The 21,635-nt window shown below is 36.3% G+C and overlaps 1 protein-coding gene across 2 annotated transcripts in view; it reads left to right on the forward strand.

Moving 5' to 3' along the window:
• Nucleotides 1-21,635, forward strand: part of LOC144453643 (ubiquitin carboxyl-terminal hydrolase 34-like) — a 63,234-nt gene that overhangs the window by 24,525 nt on the left and 17,074 nt on the right. The window contains exons 28-57 of one of the 2 annotated variants that reach the window (XM_078144970.1): nucleotides 132-281; nucleotides 482-544; nucleotides 1,009-1,086; nucleotides 1,811-1,897; nucleotides 2,107-2,307; nucleotides 2,806-2,926; nucleotides 3,933-3,980; nucleotides 4,314-4,438; nucleotides 5,422-5,568; nucleotides 6,300-6,484; nucleotides 7,359-7,479; nucleotides 8,118-8,301; nucleotides 9,701-9,864; nucleotides 10,214-10,429; nucleotides 10,663-10,719; nucleotides 11,308-11,385; nucleotides 12,609-12,703; nucleotides 13,463-13,644; nucleotides 14,701-14,909; nucleotides 15,195-15,248; nucleotides 15,733-15,834; nucleotides 16,109-16,249; nucleotides 17,115-17,228; nucleotides 17,825-17,905; nucleotides 18,107-18,189; nucleotides 18,895-18,976; nucleotides 19,499-19,585; nucleotides 20,140-20,214; nucleotides 20,483-20,683; nucleotides 21,464-21,568. In XM_078144970.1, the coding sequence (XP_078001096.1) occupies nucleotides 132-281; nucleotides 482-544; nucleotides 1,009-1,086; nucleotides 1,811-1,897; nucleotides 2,107-2,307; nucleotides 2,806-2,926; nucleotides 3,933-3,980; nucleotides 4,314-4,438; nucleotides 5,422-5,568; nucleotides 6,300-6,484; nucleotides 7,359-7,479; nucleotides 8,118-8,301; nucleotides 9,701-9,864; nucleotides 10,214-10,429; nucleotides 10,663-10,719; nucleotides 11,308-11,385; nucleotides 12,609-12,703; nucleotides 13,463-13,644; nucleotides 14,701-14,909; nucleotides 15,195-15,248; nucleotides 15,733-15,834; nucleotides 16,109-16,249; nucleotides 17,115-17,228; nucleotides 17,825-17,905; nucleotides 18,107-18,189; nucleotides 18,895-18,976; nucleotides 19,499-19,585; nucleotides 20,140-20,214; nucleotides 20,483-20,683; nucleotides 21,464-21,568 (3,636 nt within the window). Of the gene's footprint in view, nucleotides 1-131; nucleotides 282-481; nucleotides 545-1,008; nucleotides 1,087-1,810; nucleotides 1,898-2,106; nucleotides 2,308-2,805; nucleotides 2,927-3,932; nucleotides 3,981-4,313; nucleotides 4,439-5,421; nucleotides 5,569-6,299; nucleotides 6,485-7,358; nucleotides 7,480-8,117; nucleotides 8,317-9,700; nucleotides 9,865-10,213; nucleotides 10,430-10,662; nucleotides 10,720-11,307; nucleotides 11,386-12,608; nucleotides 12,704-13,462; nucleotides 13,645-14,685; nucleotides 14,910-15,194; nucleotides 15,249-15,732; nucleotides 15,835-16,108; nucleotides 16,250-17,114; nucleotides 17,229-17,824; nucleotides 17,906-18,106; nucleotides 18,190-18,894; nucleotides 18,977-19,498; nucleotides 19,586-20,139; nucleotides 20,215-20,482; nucleotides 20,684-21,463; nucleotides 21,569-21,635 lie in introns of both variants that reach the window. The other variant, XM_078144971.1, reaches the window with a different exon arrangement.

Genomic DNA, 21,635 nt, shown 5'->3' on the forward strand with positions numbered 1-21,635 from the left:
AGCCAGCCCTATGTGCATTTTATGTAACGATGTGTAATAATTATGACATTATCATATTCTACTTCCTACAAAACTGGAAGACATGTTCTGTCAACATATTTATGTGGAATGATGTACTTTTATTTCAACAGGATGGTAGTGGTGATTGCAGTGAGAAGAGTGGACCAGTATCAGCTGACTGGAGTGATTTACTTTGTGAAGAGAATCCACAGCAGTTGCTGTACTCACTACAGATAATGGAAGCGTTAACAAATCCACACAGGAAAAGAACCAAGTCTTTGGTAAGATTAAATACATGCCACTGTCACTCATTTGAGGGATTAAGAATATTCTGTGTTGTCATAGTTACACAGAAATTATTAGTGCCACCGATTTGGAAATATTGTGTTGAATATTGTTTCTTTGTTAAAAAAATTCCATCTTATGAAATTTGTCGTCAAGTATGATTTAATAGTAAAAAAAAAATTGTGTGTTTCAACAGGCTAGTGTTGGAGGTGGTGATGCAGCGCTTGCGAGCAAATCAGACTTTGGAGTCTTAGATAAAGTAAGTTGTCAACCGATATCTGAGTAAAGATAGTGAATACATAATGGCAAGATGTGTAACTATTGACAGGGAAGTAAGAGTCATTATTATATGGAAACACAGCTAATTTGGATATGCTATCACAGAGTATATGATTGTATCACCCCTTGGTTTGAATGGAATCAGCTGAATGGAATACATTGATGATAACATCAATCTACACAGCTATCGACATAAATGGTAACGAGGAAACAGGATATAAGCATGACAGTTTCAACTTAGAAAACTGAGTTATAAATAAACACAAAATAGTCTTTTCAGACTTTCACATTTACAATGGAAGAACTCTACTGTTAAGGGGATGTGCATAGAATCAATGCATACTCAGAAATGTGAAATGTAGGGAGTTGTCACATAACAATTTGTAAGACAAAGTCTCTAATGTGTAACATATATGTATGACTTGTTATGTGCTGCCTTTCCAGGGTGTGTATGGGGAAGCATACTCCAGTCGGATAGACACTGAAGCAGGTTATGAGGATGCTAGTGCCTGGATGGAGACAGTGAGTTGTTATACCTTGGTTTGAAATTTTGTAGCGAAGATAATCTGATGAAAATTGTCTCTCAGTGTCTGAAATGTCTAGATTTCCTGTGTATGAAGTCAGGCAAATATTGAAATAATGGAACTTCATATCCTGTCAAATGGTATATTTTCAAAGGATTTACAATATTCAGTGAAAAGGGAAATTGGCTGATTGATTTTTATACTTGGACTTAATTTTCACTGATTTAGGAAAGTATACCTGGGTATCTGTGGGTAGCAAGTATTTTCAAGAGATTTTATTTTAGCAGAAAATCACACCATGAAAATAAATTCTAAATGAAAATGAAGTATTTCACAGTATTTGAAATGAACTAAAGAGTTATAGCACTGTAACTTTGTTCTTTTGAACTTGAAGTAGAAGATTTGACTTTGAAATGACATTGGTACTACTGTAATATGATCAACCATGTACCTTTTTGTTGCAAGAAATTTCAGACGTAGTTGTATTTAGTGATCAGTGAAGTTGTGACAACAATTTGCAACTGTTAGACTCTTACCTGATGGAATTCTAAATTTTGCTGTACCAGCTTGAGTCAGCCAAGTCCTTGTGTGCAAATTAGGTCAATCTTTGACTTTTAATATGTACATCGTCTCTGCTGTGTGTCATAATGTACTGACCATTCCTTGCTCCAAAACTTAATTTTTATCTTTCATTCTTTCTTTCTTCCTTCTTTCATTTCCAGTTTATCAATCATGGTGCAATGAAACATTTATTTAATATTTTCATGTCTGGAAATTTACAAGTATCGGCAGATCAAGAGTGGGATGAGGTACGTTGAATATTTTTTTTATGTCTGGAAATTTACAAGTATCGACAAATCAAGAGTGAAATAAGATAATTTGAATATCTTCACATCTTTAACTTACAGGTTTTGTCCAAATATTTTCATTTTTAGTCCACTCCCATTTGATAATACACTGGTCTAGACAAAGGGTACAAATTTGTTGACTTGACCAAAATCTATTGTTTTCATTTCAGTGGCAACAAGACTGTCTGGCATGCCTGTTAAAACTGATGTACCAATTTGGTGTTGATGTTACAAGTGCAGATCCAGACAGCCAGGATGACGTCTTTGAGTCTCAATCCAACGTCGACTTTGAAACTCCGAGTAAGAAACACAGGAAAGAGAAACATCGCAGTGCAGATCCTTACTTGAGAGTGGCATTGCGAGTGAGAAAGGTGAGAAAATATTAAAAACACCGTGTCTGCATATATGCAGACAGTCCCTTCCAGGTTCCCAGGCCAAGTCTGCATATATATGCAGGCAGTCCCTTCCAGGTTCCCAGGCCAAGTCTGCATATATGCAGACAAGTTTACTCATTTGCATAAGCCCAATTTTCATCTCTTGATATCATATCTGGGTAAATTAATATTCATTTGAAAATATACATATATATAATGGGTGGATAAGGGAAAAATATGGTTCAATTGTATGTTTTATTATTCCTCTCCAGTTAAAGTTGATGATTGTAGAGTAGGTAATATCCTCCTCTGTAATGAAAAAAGTCCTTGGCCTAGGGAGTCTTTCAATTGAAAAGTATATTGCATCTTAACTGTTAAAACACATGTAAGTCCAGTGTAAATTGAATGCTTGGAATTCCCTATTTACAGTTAATGATATGATTTGGAAAGGGATCTCAAGACATTGCTGTATTTCTGATTGCTTTGAATTTTTAGAATATGTTGGAGTTACTTGGTGAGGAAGGGTCATTGACCAGATTGATGAGTGTTATATACGATGCTGCTGCACCAAGACAGTTACAACAGTTTCATGTAGGATGTCGTAGTCGGGCAGATGGTAGGTGCCATTTTAGTATGGGTTGTACAAAACTTAACCATGCAGACTTAATCTAGACAATTGTAACATAGTGTATCAGCTGTCATAGTTTGGAAGACGGTAGGTGTCATTTCATCACAGTCTGTACAAAATGCACATTTCATGCATTCATACCCCAATGCACATTTCTTAGACAGTTTCACAATATAATGTGAGATGTCACTGTAGGGCTGATGGTAGGTGTCTATTCATTGTGGTCACAACTTTAATTAGTAACCAGGCAACTTCATTTAAAAGATATTTTTTGAAACTGGTTGTCATCAAACTTCAGTGCTTTGGTAAGCATGGTAAGTACAGAAACTCTAGCCAAGTTGCCCAGATCTTTTACTAGAGTACCCTATAAGATAATATTTCCAGAGTTCATCTCTCCATTACCATTATTCCCAAACTTAACAAATACGCTGAAGCATTTTGTTTTTATTTCAGTCCCTGTAACATATTTGTTTAGTGCTTATAAATACTCGTGTCATGTGTGTATGTGTCTGTCTGTCTGTCTGTATGTATGTATGTATGTATGTATGTATGTATGTATGTATGTATGTATGTATGTATGTATGGATGGATGGATGGATGGATGGATGGATGGATGGATGGATGGATGGATGGATGGATGGATGGATGGATGGATGGATGGATGGATGGATGGATGGATGGATGGATGGATGTATGTAAAATGTATGTATGTATGTACGTATGTATGTACATATGTATGTGAGCTGTGCAAGTGAGGACAGTCATGCTACAGTATACCACCCTTTATTGTACTTTGTCTTGTATTTTCTACATTAATTTCTCTGAAATGAAATAAAGTATTCCTGACAACCATCTGTTCAAAGTAGCATGGCTGTCGTAAAGTGGTGTGGATATAAAGACACATCACATATTCCCCATCATGACTAGAATCAAACAGACATCAAATGTGAAGTAAGAGGTGTCTGACATTTTCATCTGACATTTATCATTTTAGCACTGTACCATCTGCCGTTCCAAGACATAGTTTTATTCGCCATAGAAGGTGAGCTTCATTTTGTTTGCAAGTGACTAGAATGGATGTAGAGATGCATATAAATATTAATCAGTGTGTTCCTTGCCTGTGTATCCTCGCCTTGGTAAATTTTTGCCAGGGTATTTGGGTAAATCCTTGGTAGATCTTTGCCTGGGTAAATCCTAGGCAAAATCCTTGCATGGGAAATTCATGGGTAAATCCTTGCCTCGGTAAAGTCCTCATTCCATCTCAATACTGGAAGACAGCGTACTGACATCAGTTACATTTCATTCATAGAGGACACACAACAGATAGACTCTCTACTTTGTTGTAGTAACTCTTCTAATTTGTCGTGTTTTCCAGTGGTGAGATACTCATTGTTACTACTAGTATCATGGGCCAATACACAGCCAGAAATCAAGATAGAACTGTGTAATACTGATAACTTTGATGTATGGTTGAGACGATTGGTTCTAGAGTCTCCTGAGGTAAGAATCTACTTGTTATAACTAGAATTGTAGACTCTCCTTGTGTACGTTTTGTTCTTCAAAATAAGAATTATCTAACCATCAGTTCATGTAGTCTGTGACAATGAAAACACTGAAAGACCCAGTGTAGTGTACTAGTACTCTGGTAATTGAGCTTTGGTTTATCAAGGCAGCCACAAACTAAACATATTGTTGCAACGTGTTGATACAGTACAGCAGTGATAAGCTATTGAGTGAATATTGGTTTAATTATAGTCTTAGTAGCCAACTGTCTGAAAGGTGGTTCCATGAACTTTCAGTGCACTGTTTTGGGACTTCCAATGTTTACTCTATCTTGACACTAGAGTGATTAGAATCGCACAACAGTGGGACCACTATCATCCACTTGTGTAATCTGCCACAGCAAACAAAAATTAAATTTTTAGTTGTGTCTAACTTAGTAAACCGAAGCCTTGACTACCAGAGTCATAACTTGGTGTACTAAGAATTGTCCCACTACTGCTGAATTTTAGACCTGTTTGTATAGTCATAGAGTTGTCAATGAATTGTTTTTATATCAAAGCATGAGATTTGTCAAGTCAGGGAGATTGTGCTTGGTGACTAAATACAAAGATGTGGTTTTCAGTATTTGGTTTGAAAGTGATGATAGTTTTGGTGCAAAGGTAATGGTAGTTTTTGGTGGGAAAGAGGTGGTAGGTTAGGTGGGAAAGTGATGGTAGTTTTTGGTGGGAAAATGGTGGTACTTTTTGCAGGAAACTGATGGTAGATTTTGCAGGAAATTGATGGTAGATTTGGCAGGAAATTGATGGTAGATTTGGCAGAAGAGTGATGGTAGTTTTTGAAGTGAAAGTAAAGGTAATTTTCAAGAGTGAGTGATATTTTGTCAGGAAAGTGATGGTAGGTTTTGGAGGGAAAGAGATTATATTGAAGTGATTGATTATAGAAGTCATTACCTATTTTAATGTTTGAATACTTGATTACAGGTTCTTGTACGACGGGAAGCCTGTGATGGTCTATACAGACTATGTATTGGTAACAGTCACCTAAGCAGACAGTTTTCACATTCTCTCTTGTCAAGCTTACTCAGTTTCCTGTCAGCAGCACAGAACTTCAAACCACTCATCAAACAGGTAATATATGCGCAAATGTATACAGAATTACATTTTGTACTTCAGTAAAGCCCCTTAAACATGTTCATCAGATTCATAATTACTTGTGAGTAACGTTTCGACTGTTCAGGTTGACAGGTTTTGTAAAACTGTCCATTTCCTGGCTTTACCTTCATTTAGAAGGCAAGTGGGCAATACCATGAACAGGAACAATACCGATGACATCATCTCTATGATCATGTCATTGCTAATATGCCACCTAGCGATAAAGCCAGCAAATGAACAGTTTGACAAAGCCTGTCAACCTGAACTGGTGAACTGCTACTCGTAAGTAATAAGAACCCTTGGTTGTGATATAAGAACATATTATTACAATTTCAGTAAGGTTTTGACGAGGAGAATCCATGATATTTTTACCTTGAAAGACTGAAAGTCTGTTGTTTAATTGTGGAAGTGCTTGTAATCATGGTAGCATTGAAAGTAGTACTCACAACAGTGAATCTTTTCAGTCTCATAGTAATATTCACACATAGACTACAGAACCCATCAGATTCAAAACTGTAGCAGCTTTATGACATGGACACATGTAGAACAGTGACCGTCTGTTGTAGGTGATACTAATCTGGTATATACTAGGGAGCCTAACCTCCATAACCAAAACTCCCTAGCTTGTATAGTTTGTACAGAAGGTCCACTGTCATGCAGCCACTGTTTGAAGGTATGGTAATAATGTTGATTTTCTTCCATACCAGGCAGGGGATCATGACGAGGTAGAAGAATACAATCCTGGTTGTAAGAACTATTTCCGTTTACTCTGTCTGCTGGTTGACAACATTGCAGCATTAGAGGAAATCAGTGCAGATGAGAAAGAACATCAACAACGACGTATGGATGAACTAGACAACATGGCACAACATCTAGCAGAGTGTATCAGAAGGTGAGTGTCCTGATGAATCCATAGACCAGTCACCTCAATAGGGAACTTGAAAACCCACCATCTTGAATATCATGAATGTTGCATCATGGGAAATATGATGGTAAACATGAATCAATCATAAACAAGTGTGTTAACTTGTTTGTAACCACAAATAATCGAGTCATGGTTACACCTGACCAGTTTATTGTGTTGATAGCACCTGATTATGTATTACGATAACCACAGATAATCCCATAGTCGTTTGCATCTGAGCATGCCCAGTTTGGATTTCAAGTACCCTATTATCTTGTATGTATTATAATGTATAAAGGGTATCTCAGACTTGCTCAAGTCCCTGAGATTTTTTCACAATTGTGTTCTTCTGTGTCAAATAGTGACCTGAATGAGTGATTGTGATTAGTCTGGTGAACACTAAGATCATCCTTGGGAGACTGTAATTAATTGGGAAAATTTTAAAAAATTGAAAAGTTGACCACATTTTCCTTCACAAAATTTGAAATGAATAACAAATTCAAAACATTTGATGATCATGAGACAAAAACATCTCCCAAGGGACTGGTGCCAGTCTAAGGGTACCTGTGACTTGAAGTATCAGTACAATTTTCTTTTCAAATTTTTGGGAAAAAATTAAGTGACTGATTGACTGCTTGTACTTGTCTGTAGTTTATTGATAAATGCAGAACTTTTTTATGCTAAAGAAATGGAAAATAATTTAATTTATTTAATGTATGTTAATGTATTTTTTGTGAATTGTTTATCTTTAATACTTTGCACTTGAACTTGGCCACAGATATCTAACTTTTGCATTATTTTGAAGGAAGTATATTTACTTCAGTACAGTCAGTAATCCATATGTCTACTTTTCTGTTGGCAGTCGTGATATCTTTGAACAACGACATAATACAACAGAAGACGTTGCTTTGACTGGGTTACTTAAGTTGTGTTCAGCTGTGGTACAACATGACCCACCTCTGAAATTCACCAAAGATGGCCAGGTAAGTTTGGAGGATGAAAGTTGGGAAATATGGCCAGGTTAAGATTGGAAGGTGAAATGCTGTTAAGATGGTCACATCAGGGTTGGAAAGAAGAAAGTCTTTTAACTGCCCTGATTCAATTCTTCCAGACAATTGTTTTTATCAATCCTAATCTAACAATAACATTTCAACGTTGGTCCTGTTTATCCATCAAAGTTTAGAGGATGAAGTTCAGTAACAATGGACAGGTCAAGGTTGTAGAATGGTGACACAGAATGAGATCTGAAAATGCATACACCATGCATGTTGATAATGAACCCTGTATCTAGTACCTTATGTTTGTGACCTATTCCTTTCCTTGTTTTCATCCAGTACAAAGAGGACCTTTTAATTTATCAGCCTCAGTGTTTGGATCTATTGTGAGTCCATTGAATTCCATTCTGAAAATTAGTCTTTGATACATACAAGCCAATAGCTTACAAACCTGCCACAAAGATCAGACATTGTAAATGCCTCATTGCACTAGACAAAATTAAATTACTATTATCTGTATCATAAAAAAAATGTACAATTTGTGTGATAATAATCTAGTGTCTGGATCCATGCACTCAAGGATTAGCTTTCTATCAAGAGTTTTCGTCTCCTGTTTTAATTCCTAGGAATTCTTAGAAGATATTTTTAATATCTTATTTGCACTGCCAACATTGGAGACAAGGTACCTTCCAAAGAGTAAATCCAGAGCCAGCAGGACAGCTGCTTATGACTTGATGACAGAACTTGTCAAAGGTAGCAATGAAAACTATAGATTACTGCATGGAAGGATGTTACGTCAACACACACCAGGTGAGAAAGTAAAAGGTTGGTAACATTTCTTATATGTTCATATTAGTTTAAGATACAATGTACTGTAAACCTGGACATTTTCACTAACTTATTACTGGAAAACAAAAACATGAAAATATGTAGTGACTGAAAATAAGTAGTGACTGAAATGCCTTCTTGTACATGAACACAATGTTACCCGTCTGGTAATTAGAGAAAATTTGTCTTTGAAAACTTGCTGAAAACTGTAAAATCATCAAATTTTCTAGTAGTGAAAATATCTAGGTCTACAGAAATATGACAGAAGTGCTTCTTATTGATTGTATCTATAGCGCATTGAAAAGTGAAGTACAACCCACAAAAAACACCAATGTGTTTGCTTGCATGCTTGTGGTATGCAGGAATGGGACAAATTTTATGCAAAGACATGCATATAAATTGGGGGTGGTAACTTATCAAAATATAATAATAATAATCTTTATTTATACTGGATAGTTCTTTAAGCATATAAACACTTGTCTCCCAAGAAGTCCAGTGAGGGCCATCCCTCATGGGTTCAGTGTTAATGCAGGAGGAAACCGGAGTACCCGGGGAAAACCTGCGTTGTTCGGTAGAGTCAAACTGAACGACACTCTTCTTACTTACAGCGTGGTAAATTTAATCGAACCCTGAATGGGGTTCGAACCCCGACCGCAGTGGTAAGAGGCAAGTGGTTTAACCACTCGGCCACCGACAACCACATGAGCCCCAGATCCCATAACTTTGTTTAGTGATAGAATGCTACACATTATAACAATCAAGTCCAACTGTTACTGTTACACTATAATATCATCCTATATAAACACACTCAATCTCATAAAAGCGTCATGTGAAACCAACATCAAATGCACCCGCTGTTGTTTTTTGTATCAGTTATATTGTTGTTTTTACGTAATGTTGTCTTTGTGTTAAGTCCTTTCTTTGGTTCAATTCACTCAAGCAAACACACTGGTGTTTTTTTGCTGTTTTTTTTATATGAAGAAATTGACAGTGTTTATTGTACAAATTAGTCTGTACTAATTAATCTTCAATCTTTTGACTTACCGTATCCTAGCTTATGTTGTCTTCCTATTTCTCGGAGACTCTTGGCTAGTAAATCTCTAGTCTTTATATTTTTGTAATACAAGCATGAATATACTGTGGGTATTCACTTAGTTGGCCTTAAGCAAATGTGTACAAAGTTGAAACAGTACACAGCAGGAGCTGACAGAAATGAAATACCTCTGTGCAATATAAAGTCATTCCTGTTGTACAATTTCATCAAAATAAATTTCTATCAAACAAAGTACTATAAAAAATATAGCAAACTTTGTTCACATTGCTTCGTGTCATGATGTACTTACTAGTAACTTCTAAGTTTTGTGTGCTGTGTTTTCTGCAGGCAAGCATCCCCAGTATCCGTGGAACTACTGGCCCAGTGATGATGGTAGGGCATCGTGTGGGTTTGTTGGACTTACAAATCTTGGTGCTACCTGTTACATGGCATCATGTGTGCAACAATTGTACATGATGCCAGAAGCTAGGGCAGCTATTCTTAATTCAAAGGTAAGTCGCCATGTAAGGGAGGGGTTTTAAGTCAACACAGATTTCAGTCTTCCAACTCTAGACTCCTCACATATTTCATTGTCTTGGCTCAGCTCCCACGATGTTAAAAGCCTTGTGCAGTTTACAAAAGGCCGAACACAACAATAGTGCTATTCTCAAGGCACAACTAAAGGAAAAGAAAAAAGTAGGGAATGTGAATGCATTGTGTATTTATAGGTATATAGGAAAACTTATATGTCCTGTTGTCACCTCCAACCTCACCATACAGGGCGCTGTAGTGGAAAACAGTATACATGTGTCTATGGTCTCTGGCTTTGTGTATTAAATTTTGACTTCCTTCTTCCCACAGATAACTGGGCAGGACATGAAACACCTTGGAATTCTCAAAGAACTTCAGAAGATGTTTGCATATTTACAAGAAAGTGAACACAAAGCGTACAATCCTAGAAGTTTCTGTAAGGTGTATGTGATGGATAAACAACCACTGAATACAGGAGAACAGAAAGACATGACAGAGTTCTTTACTGATTTAATCAGTAAGATGGAGGAGATGTCACCAGCACTGGTATGTAACACCATTATTTCCATATATGTATTTCTTTGTTATGATAGGGCTAAAGGTTAAAACACCATAGTCATGTAGAATAGTCTTTATCCCTACTATCCAAAGCTTGTAAAGTAAAAACAATCATTTTACTACAGTGTGTAATTGACGTGTATATCTCACAGATTTTTATTGTCCCATTCTTTACCTTTCCGTTGTATAACTTCTGTCAAACATACCTGTTGTCATTTCAGAAAGATGTAGTGAGAAGTCTGTTTCATGGTGTGATCACCAACAATGTAGTCTCACTGGTAAGTTCTGATCTTGAATCCTGATGTGTTTCATTTATTTGACACGTTTTGACCTATAGTTTGTATTGGAAAGGATTGAACTTGGAACAGTTGGACTGAGATTCAAGTTATTTTGTCAATTTACATGTGAACATACTACAAAATGTAAGATTTCTAGTTCATCGTCAACTCTTCAAGTGAACAACATCAAAAAGAAGTATTTGCCAAGTGTACTGGAGATGCTAGTATATTGTAAGATTTTGAAAAGAGAAATACTGCAAACCTGGAAATTTTGGCTAAACACTAATTTTTGCTTATTTCGCTGTAAAAACCCCTTAAAAATAAGTAGTGACTAAAATGCCTTCTTACACATGAACATAATGTAACAATCTGGTTGTTAGTAAAAATTAGTGTTTGAGAACTAGCTAAAGACTACGATCGCAAAAAAATGTCTAGTGGCAAAAATATTGAGGTTTACAGTATATGTTGATGTCACTATCGTCATGGTAACTGAAATATTAGGTGGTCAGAGTATAAGTTATGTTAACGCAGACATGTACAGCCAAGATATCATGATTTGATATTACCAATGGTATATACTCTCAACAGGACTGTCCTCATGTAAGTCGCACTCTAGAAGAATTCTATACAGTCAGATGTCAGGTTGCTGATATGAAGAATCTCTATGTAAGTATATAGAACACTTATTCAGTCATAACTAGACAGTGGGAATTGAAAAAAAAAAGAAAGTTGTATCTTTGTATAGGTCATGGTATTTATGGTAAAATTTAACATGCTGGAAAACATGTAACTGTCATTGATCTTGTAAGTTACTGTTCACACTTCTAAGATTTGTTGACATGTTTATAAACTGGAAACTTGAAAATGGTAACTCGTTGGTGTTACAGGAGATTCCATTTTAGCCTGCAATGCTGCTAATCAATGTATCACGACCAGTGAGACTGATTACAATGTTTTTCATGTTGAGATAGACATATCCCTTACACAGTGTCTGCTCTGTATTTTGTTAATGGTAACAAAAACAAATACAAATGTAACAAAATACAGAGGATACACTGTTTAAATGGTGTTTGTGTGTTATCGTTATTGTGTCTATCTCAACATGAAACCTTGTGATCAGTCTCACTGATCTTGATAGTTCATTTACAGCCGTTTCGACAAAATAAAGAACGATAATGTTTACATAGATGTTGATAGACTACTAGTATTGGTTTCCAACTTTGTCTCAAAATTTGCTACAACATCGACAGACATTGTTGAAGTTACACTAAAACTTAAAGATACTATCAGCAGTAAACACCAGGGTGCACACACAAAGTAGTCACCTTGTCTGGAAATACTAGTCCCATGTATTTTTGAATGATATTAATTCTACTTTAAACATGTGAATTTTTTCATAGTTATAATTTGCAGTTATTTACATGGACTCATTCAAACACAAAATTGATGACCAAATATCTCTGAAAAGACAGCAACACTTAGTCAAGGAAAAGCAGACAACTCTTTGTACACACTATAAAGTTGTCTATTCATTCAGGCAAACCCATTGACTACTTATCGGTATCCAACTGTGATAAGATCGTAAACTCTTCAAGTACTTCACTGTACACTTCCACAAGTGAAGCAAATGTTGAAACAAAGTTGGAAACCAATACTACTAATCTATCAACATCTATGTAAACATTATCGTTCTTAAATTTGTCGAATCAGCTGTAATAGCATTTGCAAGCTGAGACGAAATCTCCTGTAATGTCTGATCAATTAGTCAAGATTTACACATGGCAATGAGATTTGTATTGTTAGTGTCAGATTCAGATTCAAATTCATTTTTTGACTGTGATTAGGTTGAGCAGAGTATTTATACTGTATGCATTCTTGCCATCCTACAGGAATCTCTTGATGAAGTCACAGTAAAGGATACACTAGAGGGAGATAACATGTACACCTGTTCACAGTGTGGCAAGAAAGTCAGAGCTGAGAAAAGGTGTGTTATCCACTAACTGCATTTATACTCTTTCTACAGCGTCCAATGTCAGTAATATTCAAAACATTGCAGTTGATGGTGAAGGTTGATAATGAATAATGAGAACCAAAGATGATAAAAATATTAACTATTTGGTTTGTTAGTGTAGCAGTGTTTCAAGAATGTTGGGGTTGTAACGTTCACTGGGATGTTAGGGGGAATGGGGCACTAATGATAAGTACCACACAGTTAGTTTTTGGCTTCACAGTTGATGGGATATGGCGTGCTGTACTGTAATTCAATGTATCTACAACTGCCGACATTGAAGCATTCATGAACGGAGAAATTAAACAAATGAATTGGATTAATAACACTTGGCACAACATGGTCCAAATACAGAGAGACAAGTATTACATTCTATCATTTGATAAAAACAGTTGTATGGCCTCTTTACATAATAGTTCACGTACACAAACAGATTTAAAGTTCCCCTGGAGATTTATGTACATGCAAAGAGGCCATAAAACTGTTCTTATGAAACCATGAAATGTAAAACAAGTCTCTGCTGTTCCAACATGCTGTGCCAAGCATTATAAATCCAATTCACTTGTTTACTTTTGCTGTTTGTAACAGAATCTGTTCATCAATGCTTGCGATGTTAGCAGTTGTATAACTATTCATTATATCTTCCATGGGCATAGTTACAGTTACAGATGTCACAGTGTATTCTGGAGACACCATTCTGTAATGTTCTCTAATGAAAGTCTCCATTGTTGACAGGGCATGTTTCAAGACATTACCACGCATACTGTCTTTCAATACCATGAGATATACATTCAACATGATAACCATGATGAAGGAGAAAGTCAATACACACTTCTCATTTCCATTCAAACTGGATATGTATGGATACACAGAGGAAGCACTAATGCCAGACAGTCAAGGTAAAGATAAAATTGCCTGTCTACAGAGCAAAGACAATGCTTGCCACTTTTATAATTACGCCAGCGTTAAAAAGCATGTGTTCAAAATCTTTGGAAATCAAATCTAATAACCCGTAATTAAAAGAGTGTACACATTTGAAGATCTAGAAAATAAACAAAAAAAGAAATGCTTCATGGGTTTTCCCATAGACTCATCAGAACAGGTTGGCTGTTCCACCACTCAAGTTCCACCGCAACCATTCTTTTGGTTGGCTGTTCCACCACTCAAGTTCCACCGCAACCATTCTTTTGGTTGGCTGTTCCACCACTCAAGTTCCACCGCAACCATTCTTTTGGTTGGCTGTTCCACCACTCAAGTTCCACCGCAACCATTCTTTTGGTTGGCTGTTCCACTACTTGAGTTCCACCGCAACCATTCTTTTGGTTGGCTGTTCCACTACTTGAGTTCTACCACTTGAGAAAAATTCACTATCAGAGACACTGTCCTACTGTTACTGTCATTACACTAACCATATACCCTATGCGTCCCTTTCGTGTAAGGTCTATGCATCAATATATGTCGATATATTAGTCAACACTTCACAATAATAGTTTTAGATTGCATCCTTGTTAGATTGTGAAATTACAGTAGAAATGATGTTGGTTTGGTGTTTCACTTATGGGACATTACATTTTTGACAAAGATAGACATATTTCAACTCTAGACTAACAATAACAAAGAGACAACAAACACAGTACGATCCTTTGCCCAATCACATCAAAAAGTGATGAGCATTGCTATTCCTTCACAGTGCAGTAAAAACAGGTTTCTAATGAAAACATGGACTTGATAATTTTAATGGCTGCAATTGTTTATTTTCTAACTGATAATCAACATTTCAACTTGACTACTTCTACATCTAAACTGTGCACAGCACGTATGTAATTGTTTCTTTTGCATTAGAAGTTGTCCAAGTGTGTGTAAAGAATGTCATGTTACACGAGTAAAACACCAAACCAACATCGTTTTAGCTGTAAGTAAACAGGGGCAATAAATAGTGCTGTGTGTTTTATCAACAGGTACTGAAGCCAAAGTAGAGGATGCCAACAAGTATGTATATGACTTGATAGGTGTGACTGTACACACTGGTACAGCTGATGGTGGTCACTATTACAGCTTTATAAGGGATAAGATTCACAGAAAAGATGGCAAACCTGACAAATGGTTTATGTTCAATGATGCTGAAGTCAAACACTTTGATCCAACTCAGATTGCTTCAGAGTGTTTTGGTGGAGAAATGACAGTGAGTATACACATCTACAAGTAGTTTATCCTCCTAGGGTTGCAGTAAACTGTGATTGTGTTGTGAGAATGGAAAACATGTCTAGTATAATTTAAATGCAAGTCTACTACCTTTCAAGATGTTCTTAGCCGAAACATTTGTCAAATTAAGCTAACAATGAATTCAAAGCTTTCCATATTAGACTTGAGTACTGGTATTAGATTCACCATAGAGTAGGGGCTGTGGATTCATATACTGTACACAGCTGTCATAGCAAACTAATAACTGGGTTTTTTTATTTTTCAGACTAAAACCTATGATTCAGTCACAGATAAATTCATGGATTTCTCCTTTGAGAAGGTAAGAAATGCGACTGTTGTATAGTATTGCCAGGTCAGTTTGTTGGGATTGGTTTCAAGGCGTTGAAGTATCTTATATAGCCAGCATACTCGTACTCTCAGACACAAAGTTTAAAGGCCAAGTTCAGACTGAGTAAAATCTAGGTTTGAAGAACAGTTGTCTGGCAGAGGTATAGAAATAGTTGGTCTAGAACAAAAAGGATAAACGTGTCTGATCCTTGTGACTCCACAGCTAAGATAACACTAATTTGAGAACTTGGGATTGAATCATGGGCCTTTAACAAACTGTTGATGAGCTGCTAATTACAGGAAATAGGTGAGATAGTTACCTCGTAGAGTTTCCATAAAACTCACAATATATTGCTCTAGATGTTTTGAACTTTGACCGTATATTGACTGTATATACATGTATTGTTGGCAAGTTGTTGCAATGTTTAAATTTGTAATAGTTTTGTGATGGTTTGTACATGATGTTTCTATTGTAGACACACAGTGCATACATGCTGTTCTACGAACGTTGTGAACCTGATGAAAATGTGCGAAATAAACCAGTGCCAAATATTGACCTCTCTCAAGACCTTTCAGAGGTGAGTGGGACCTAATTAATATACATGTATGATAAGATGGAGAGTCATTATCATAGCCGCTAAACCAAAGCCAAAAACATAAGAAATAACTGCTGTAGAAACTTGTTATAAAGAGCAAATGATTTGTATCTCTCATGCTAGTCTTTAAAGTGTGGTGTATGGATCAAATTTCAAATGTCGCACAAGTCCAATGGATATTTCATCACTAGTGAACTATCTTGTCATGGTTTACTATATGTCTAAAAAATCTTCATAAACCTTGATTTGTTTTTAGTGGATCTGGAAAGACAACATGCAGTTTCAACAGGACAAGAATATCTTTGACCATGCCTATGTGAATTTTATGTGGTATATGTGTAGTTACATACCCAGTACATTACCTGAACCAAAACAAGTACAACTCATGGCTGCACAGGTATTTGTAGTTTCATACTTACTTTCTCTCCAGTTCTAGTTTTAGTTGTTACATGTGCATACGCTGGTAGATATAGATGACCTAAATTGATTCAAATTTTCATTTATGGCCATGTTGAGTTTAAAAAATGATGTGACTTCATTCTCAACTCAATGAGTGTGAATATAACCCATTCAAATGAGGGTTGTGTGTTTGCCACTGGGGGTCAGAACACTGAACCCATGAGGGATGGCCCTCACTGGACTTCTTGGGAGACAAGTGTTTATATGCTTAAAGAACTATCCAGTATAAATAAAGATTATTATTATACAAGTTATGCTGTACAGGCTTTAAGGACTGTGTCACTACTTCATATTACTAAAACTGATTCTGTCAAAACTACTGATGAAAGATAAAAAAAGTTCATGTCATATAAGACTTACTGACAAACCAAATGGACATTTTTGAGTCACCACATAGTACATATACAGCAATCAACGTCATGTTTGCACATCCTCATTGCACTCATTGGGATGTACTCGTACTCATTCATGTCATACGTACCAAGTATGCCATTCGTATACTTTTCTCTAGTGTCAATTTTTGTCTTGTTGTTGTTGTTGTTGTTGTATTTACTTTATTTGAAATAAAAGTTACAATCTAAACCTGACAATAAGCATATCAACAAGGAATCAGAATTTTTTCCACTGTGAAAGTGAAATCACCCATACCCACTTGTTGAATAGTCATCCATGGATGACTTTTTGGATGAGTGGATTCCGGTATAAATTGTAAAGATTGAAGTACAAACAAATTGTGATACAAGACTAAATAACTGTACACGTTACTTTCAATATTGTTATAACTTATCTATGTTGTGTTACAGCTGAGTACAACCTTTGTATTGGAAACTTTGATCCATGCGAAGGAGAAACCTACCATGTTACAATGGATAGAACTGATGACTAAACATTTCAACACATGTCCTGCTGCTTGTGAGGTGAGTTACATCGCAAATATCCCCAAAAAAACAGAGTTGCGTAAACGTTATTATCGTATACCCAGTATCACTTCAAATGCAATGCAATGGAGAACACATGCAACTAACTCAGGCAATAATTTTTCGTATCATGGCCCGGTACACTTTGCCCAAATATGGCAAATTGTGCACTTACTGATATCCCGTCGCTCGGTGATTTGGCTATGCTAATTTCTTCACATTTACATTTTTGCGAATAAAATAGTAGGATGTAATTATGTTTTTCAATAATGTTTCCGTGCCATTACATGGGGTATATGATAAAACCTTTACAGCCCTTAAGTCAGACCCTTCTGCTGTACAACCTCGGTCTGCAAAACCCATGTCTGGGCCATAAAGATTATTGTCACATGAATCAGTCATGTAGTGATTAAATACCAAATAGCATCAAATGTTGTACGTCAGGAAGGAATTCTACTCATAACACTAAATTTGATGTCTTCTCAGAGTCAGAAATGTAAGCTTGATAAAAGATATGGGAGTGTTTACAAACCTGTATAATTTCACTGTACAATGTATATTACCATTCACAATTGGTACACATGTCTTTCTTACAGTGGTTCTTAGATTCCATGGCTAATGATGACTGCTGGCCAATGCAGATACTTATCAGATGTCCTAATCAGATTGTGAGACAGGTATGTCAACTATATTATCACTTCATTCTGTTATACAGGTATTATGAATGTTGAAGTGCAGACTTGTTGATAGTGAAATCTTATTGTAGTTGGCAAGATTACCTGCATTTTTCTGCCTTGCCAGAATATTTGTGCCATGTTTCTTCAGTGGGGATATTGTTCTGATGTGACAGCATCTGATTTATTCTGACTTATTTACAGATGTTTCAACGGTTGTGTGTACATGTGATGCAGCAGCTAAGAGATAGACACGCCCCTCTCTATTTACATCCTATCTTAGATGAGTAAGTATATGTCTCACCTTTTAAGTCTTCAAGTTTTCTCATAAATATGTTGGAACTAGCCCCTCACTATTTAACTACTTTGGAAAAGTTCCCTTTGAAAACCTGCACCCACCCTCCCATTACTCTCAACAGTGTTCAAGTGGAAAAAAAACCTAACATTTATTGCCCTGTCTACTCAAACTAACAACCCTAAACCAAAGTTAGCAACTTTTTCTTACATTCCCTGTATTTTCTAAATAAAATAATGACAACATGTAGTGAAACTTCAACTGGGCGGTACAAACAAAACTCTTTTAATTAGCTCCTACATGAGCAAGTACACAGCCAACTTTAACCCTTTCAAGTCTGATATGCAATATATAGGGTGTATTAGGGTTTATAAAATGATTGAATGAAGCTCTAAGTACTCCACATGCATTTATTGCTTTAAGTTCAACTGTTCTAAGGGAAACAACAAAGGGGAGTATTAAAGTAGGTAAAATCTACCTGAGTTCTCCTGTCATTTTACCAGGGTTCCCCATCAAAATTATGGTATTGGAAACTATGCCAGTATTACCCGATTTGCTCCCTCCTGTTAATACGAGGGTTCCCAGCCCTTAGCAAACACACTGTCGAGTAAATCAAGCTGTGACAAGGCAATTGTATGGCTGATATGATGTTGATGTTGATATTTGATTTGTTTGTATTCACCTGTCTTAATTGTAGGGACGAAGACATGGATATTCCTCCTGAAGAGATAGGCAACTATTCCTGTGTTACAAGGTTTATCAAGAGACTTCTTTCCATTGTAAGTTTTAATACTCTATCTAGATTTCAGAAGGTTCTCTTGGAACATTACACTGACCTAGAATCCTGCTGGCAACAGTTTGATAATTTGTCAGTGTGTTTCCCACATACAGTCAACAGTGGTAGAAGTTTTCAAACTTTCAGACAAAGTAGTATGTAGTGTATATGGCAAGATTGAAGGAGTCAGAATTTCAAATGATCTTTGTAGAAATTAATATTCTGACAATGTTATGTGCTAAACCCAGACACTATTCCATTTATAGACCCACCATGTTCAGCAAATTCCAAGTATTGTGACGATTTCACCTGGAAATTCACTGTACAGCATGACCACATTCAGAGTGTATTAAACTTTGTATTTGAGTTTGTACACGAATTGAGTTTGCAGTAAATGTGAGATGGCTTTATATCATACATTGTTCATTTGCTGTAGCATTAGCAATGAGATTGCATAGATTATATAGCAGTGCCCACTATCTTTATATATAAGGATGGGTTGACTTTATCTTACTCTTAATTTCAGATTGAGCATGGTTCAAAGCCACATTTCAAACATTTGACAGAGTACTTTTCATTGCTGTATGACTTTGCTAGGATGGGAGAATCAGAGGTAAGTTCCATATCATGTAATAGATACCAATACCAATACCAATAGATATACTTCCCATGTATTTACTTTTGACTGCTGGATAACCATATTTGTCTAAAATATAATTTTTAGTACACTTTTATGGGCGTATGGAAGACTTGTTAATCTCTCCTTCACCACTTCTTTTCTCATTGATTGAAAGGGATATGTAATCATGTGTTCCAACCATTTCCAGTTTTTCACCTAAGCATTTTTGTTGTGTATGATCCAGTGTTACATGTGTCACTAACGTTCATTTTCACATGCCAGCCCACTGTTACGAAACACTCTACCTGTTGAACTACGTCAGTTACTCACTCTCAAGAAATTCAGGAAAGACGTAATGATCCATCTTTTTGAAAGGGCATTTTAAACAACCATATTTGGTTACTTATTCAGGGCCTTTGAACATTACTACATACTGGATTCAGGTGTTGTATGAATGTTTTTGATTGATTGATTGATTGATTGATTGGTTGGTTGATTGATTGATTGATTGATTGACTAATGATATAATTATTTTGTTTTCTCTACAGTGCAATTTCTTATTGTCTATAGAAGCAATTACAATTATGGTGAATTTTTACCTGGGATCCAAAGCTCCAGATTATGTGAGTAGTAGTCGCGTAGTAGTTTTCTAAAAATTAGAGGTCTTCTTGGGAGAGCAGACTTACAGACCGTGCCTATGCGTAGTTGAATAGGTGCTGCAATGTCTGTTTTTGATCTTGTGTATTGCTACTCCAGTTGTCATTTTAGTGACATAATATTGTAACAATCCCGGGGTAGCAGTATTGCATACACTCATAAGTCTTGAATCCATTGTATTGGGCCCATTGAAATCTTCCACTCAGTCTTCACTGGTTACATCTTATCTTGCAGGTCGAGGTCGTATCCGATGACGACCAGGATGATGATGAAGAGGAGGAGGATGTTGTGTCATTATCCGAAGAGAAATACCGTCCTGCATCGCTTGAGAAAATGATAGCTTTAATTGCCACATTGGTGGAAGCATCACGTGGAGAGAAGAGACAAAGACTTATGTTAGCACAGAGTGACTTTGCTTTACTCACAGGTGGAAAGGTAAGCTGGAAAGAAAATGAGAAGAAGAAGAAGAAGAAGAAGAAGAAGAAGAAGAAGAAGAAGAAGAAGAAGATGATGATGATGATGATGATGATGATGATGATGATGATGATGATGATGATGATGATGATGATGATGATGATGATGATGATGATGATGATGATGATGATGATGATGATGATGATGATGATGATGATGATGATGATGATGATGATGATGATGATGATGATGATGATGATGATGATGATGATGATGATGATGATGATGATGATGATGATAAAATGTCATGCTAGAGTGAGATATGACTGAACTTAACACATTATTCATTTGAGTATGTGACTGACATATCTTAGCATACCATATATGGCATGGCAGATGAGAAAACAATACCAATCTACCCCTTTTCAAAGCTGTGCCGCTTTCTTAGCTCTGGACAGATACTGTGAGATTCAATGAATGAATGTGACAGTAGCAACAGTGAATAATGCTGGGATGATTGTATGTGCATCACTGGTGTCAATAAAACGTTGATATTCCAGAAATTGTGCTTGTGCACAAAATATCAAAATATACCCATGATGCAAAGATATTGTTATCAATCATCGATATACTATGTGAGGTAGTTTCATCTGTTTGTATTTGTGTATTGAATCTACAAATCAGGGAAACACTTGCAGCTAACGACTGTCTCCTGTGTTTTCTGGGACTTTCATGGCATTGAAATGTCAGGGGGGGAAAACAGACTTGCCACTAACAGCTGCCTTTTTGTTTTATTTGCAGGGTTTCCCATTCCTGTATCAACAAATCCGAGATGGTATTAATATTAGGCAGACCTGTAACCTGATATTTAGTTTGTGTAGGTTTAATCAGAGACTAGCAGAACAGGTAAGAATTAGTGTGAAAGTAGTGTGTCTGTTGTACCACAATTTAACCAGTGCTACATGTGTTCAAA

The sequence above is a fragment of the Glandiceps talaboti genome, chromosome 2 (genome assembly GCF_964340395.1).
Source record: "Glandiceps talaboti chromosome 2, keGlaTala1.1, whole genome shotgun sequence".
Classification (NCBI taxonomy): Eukaryota; Metazoa; Hemichordata; class Enteropneusta; family Spengelidae; genus Glandiceps; species Glandiceps talaboti.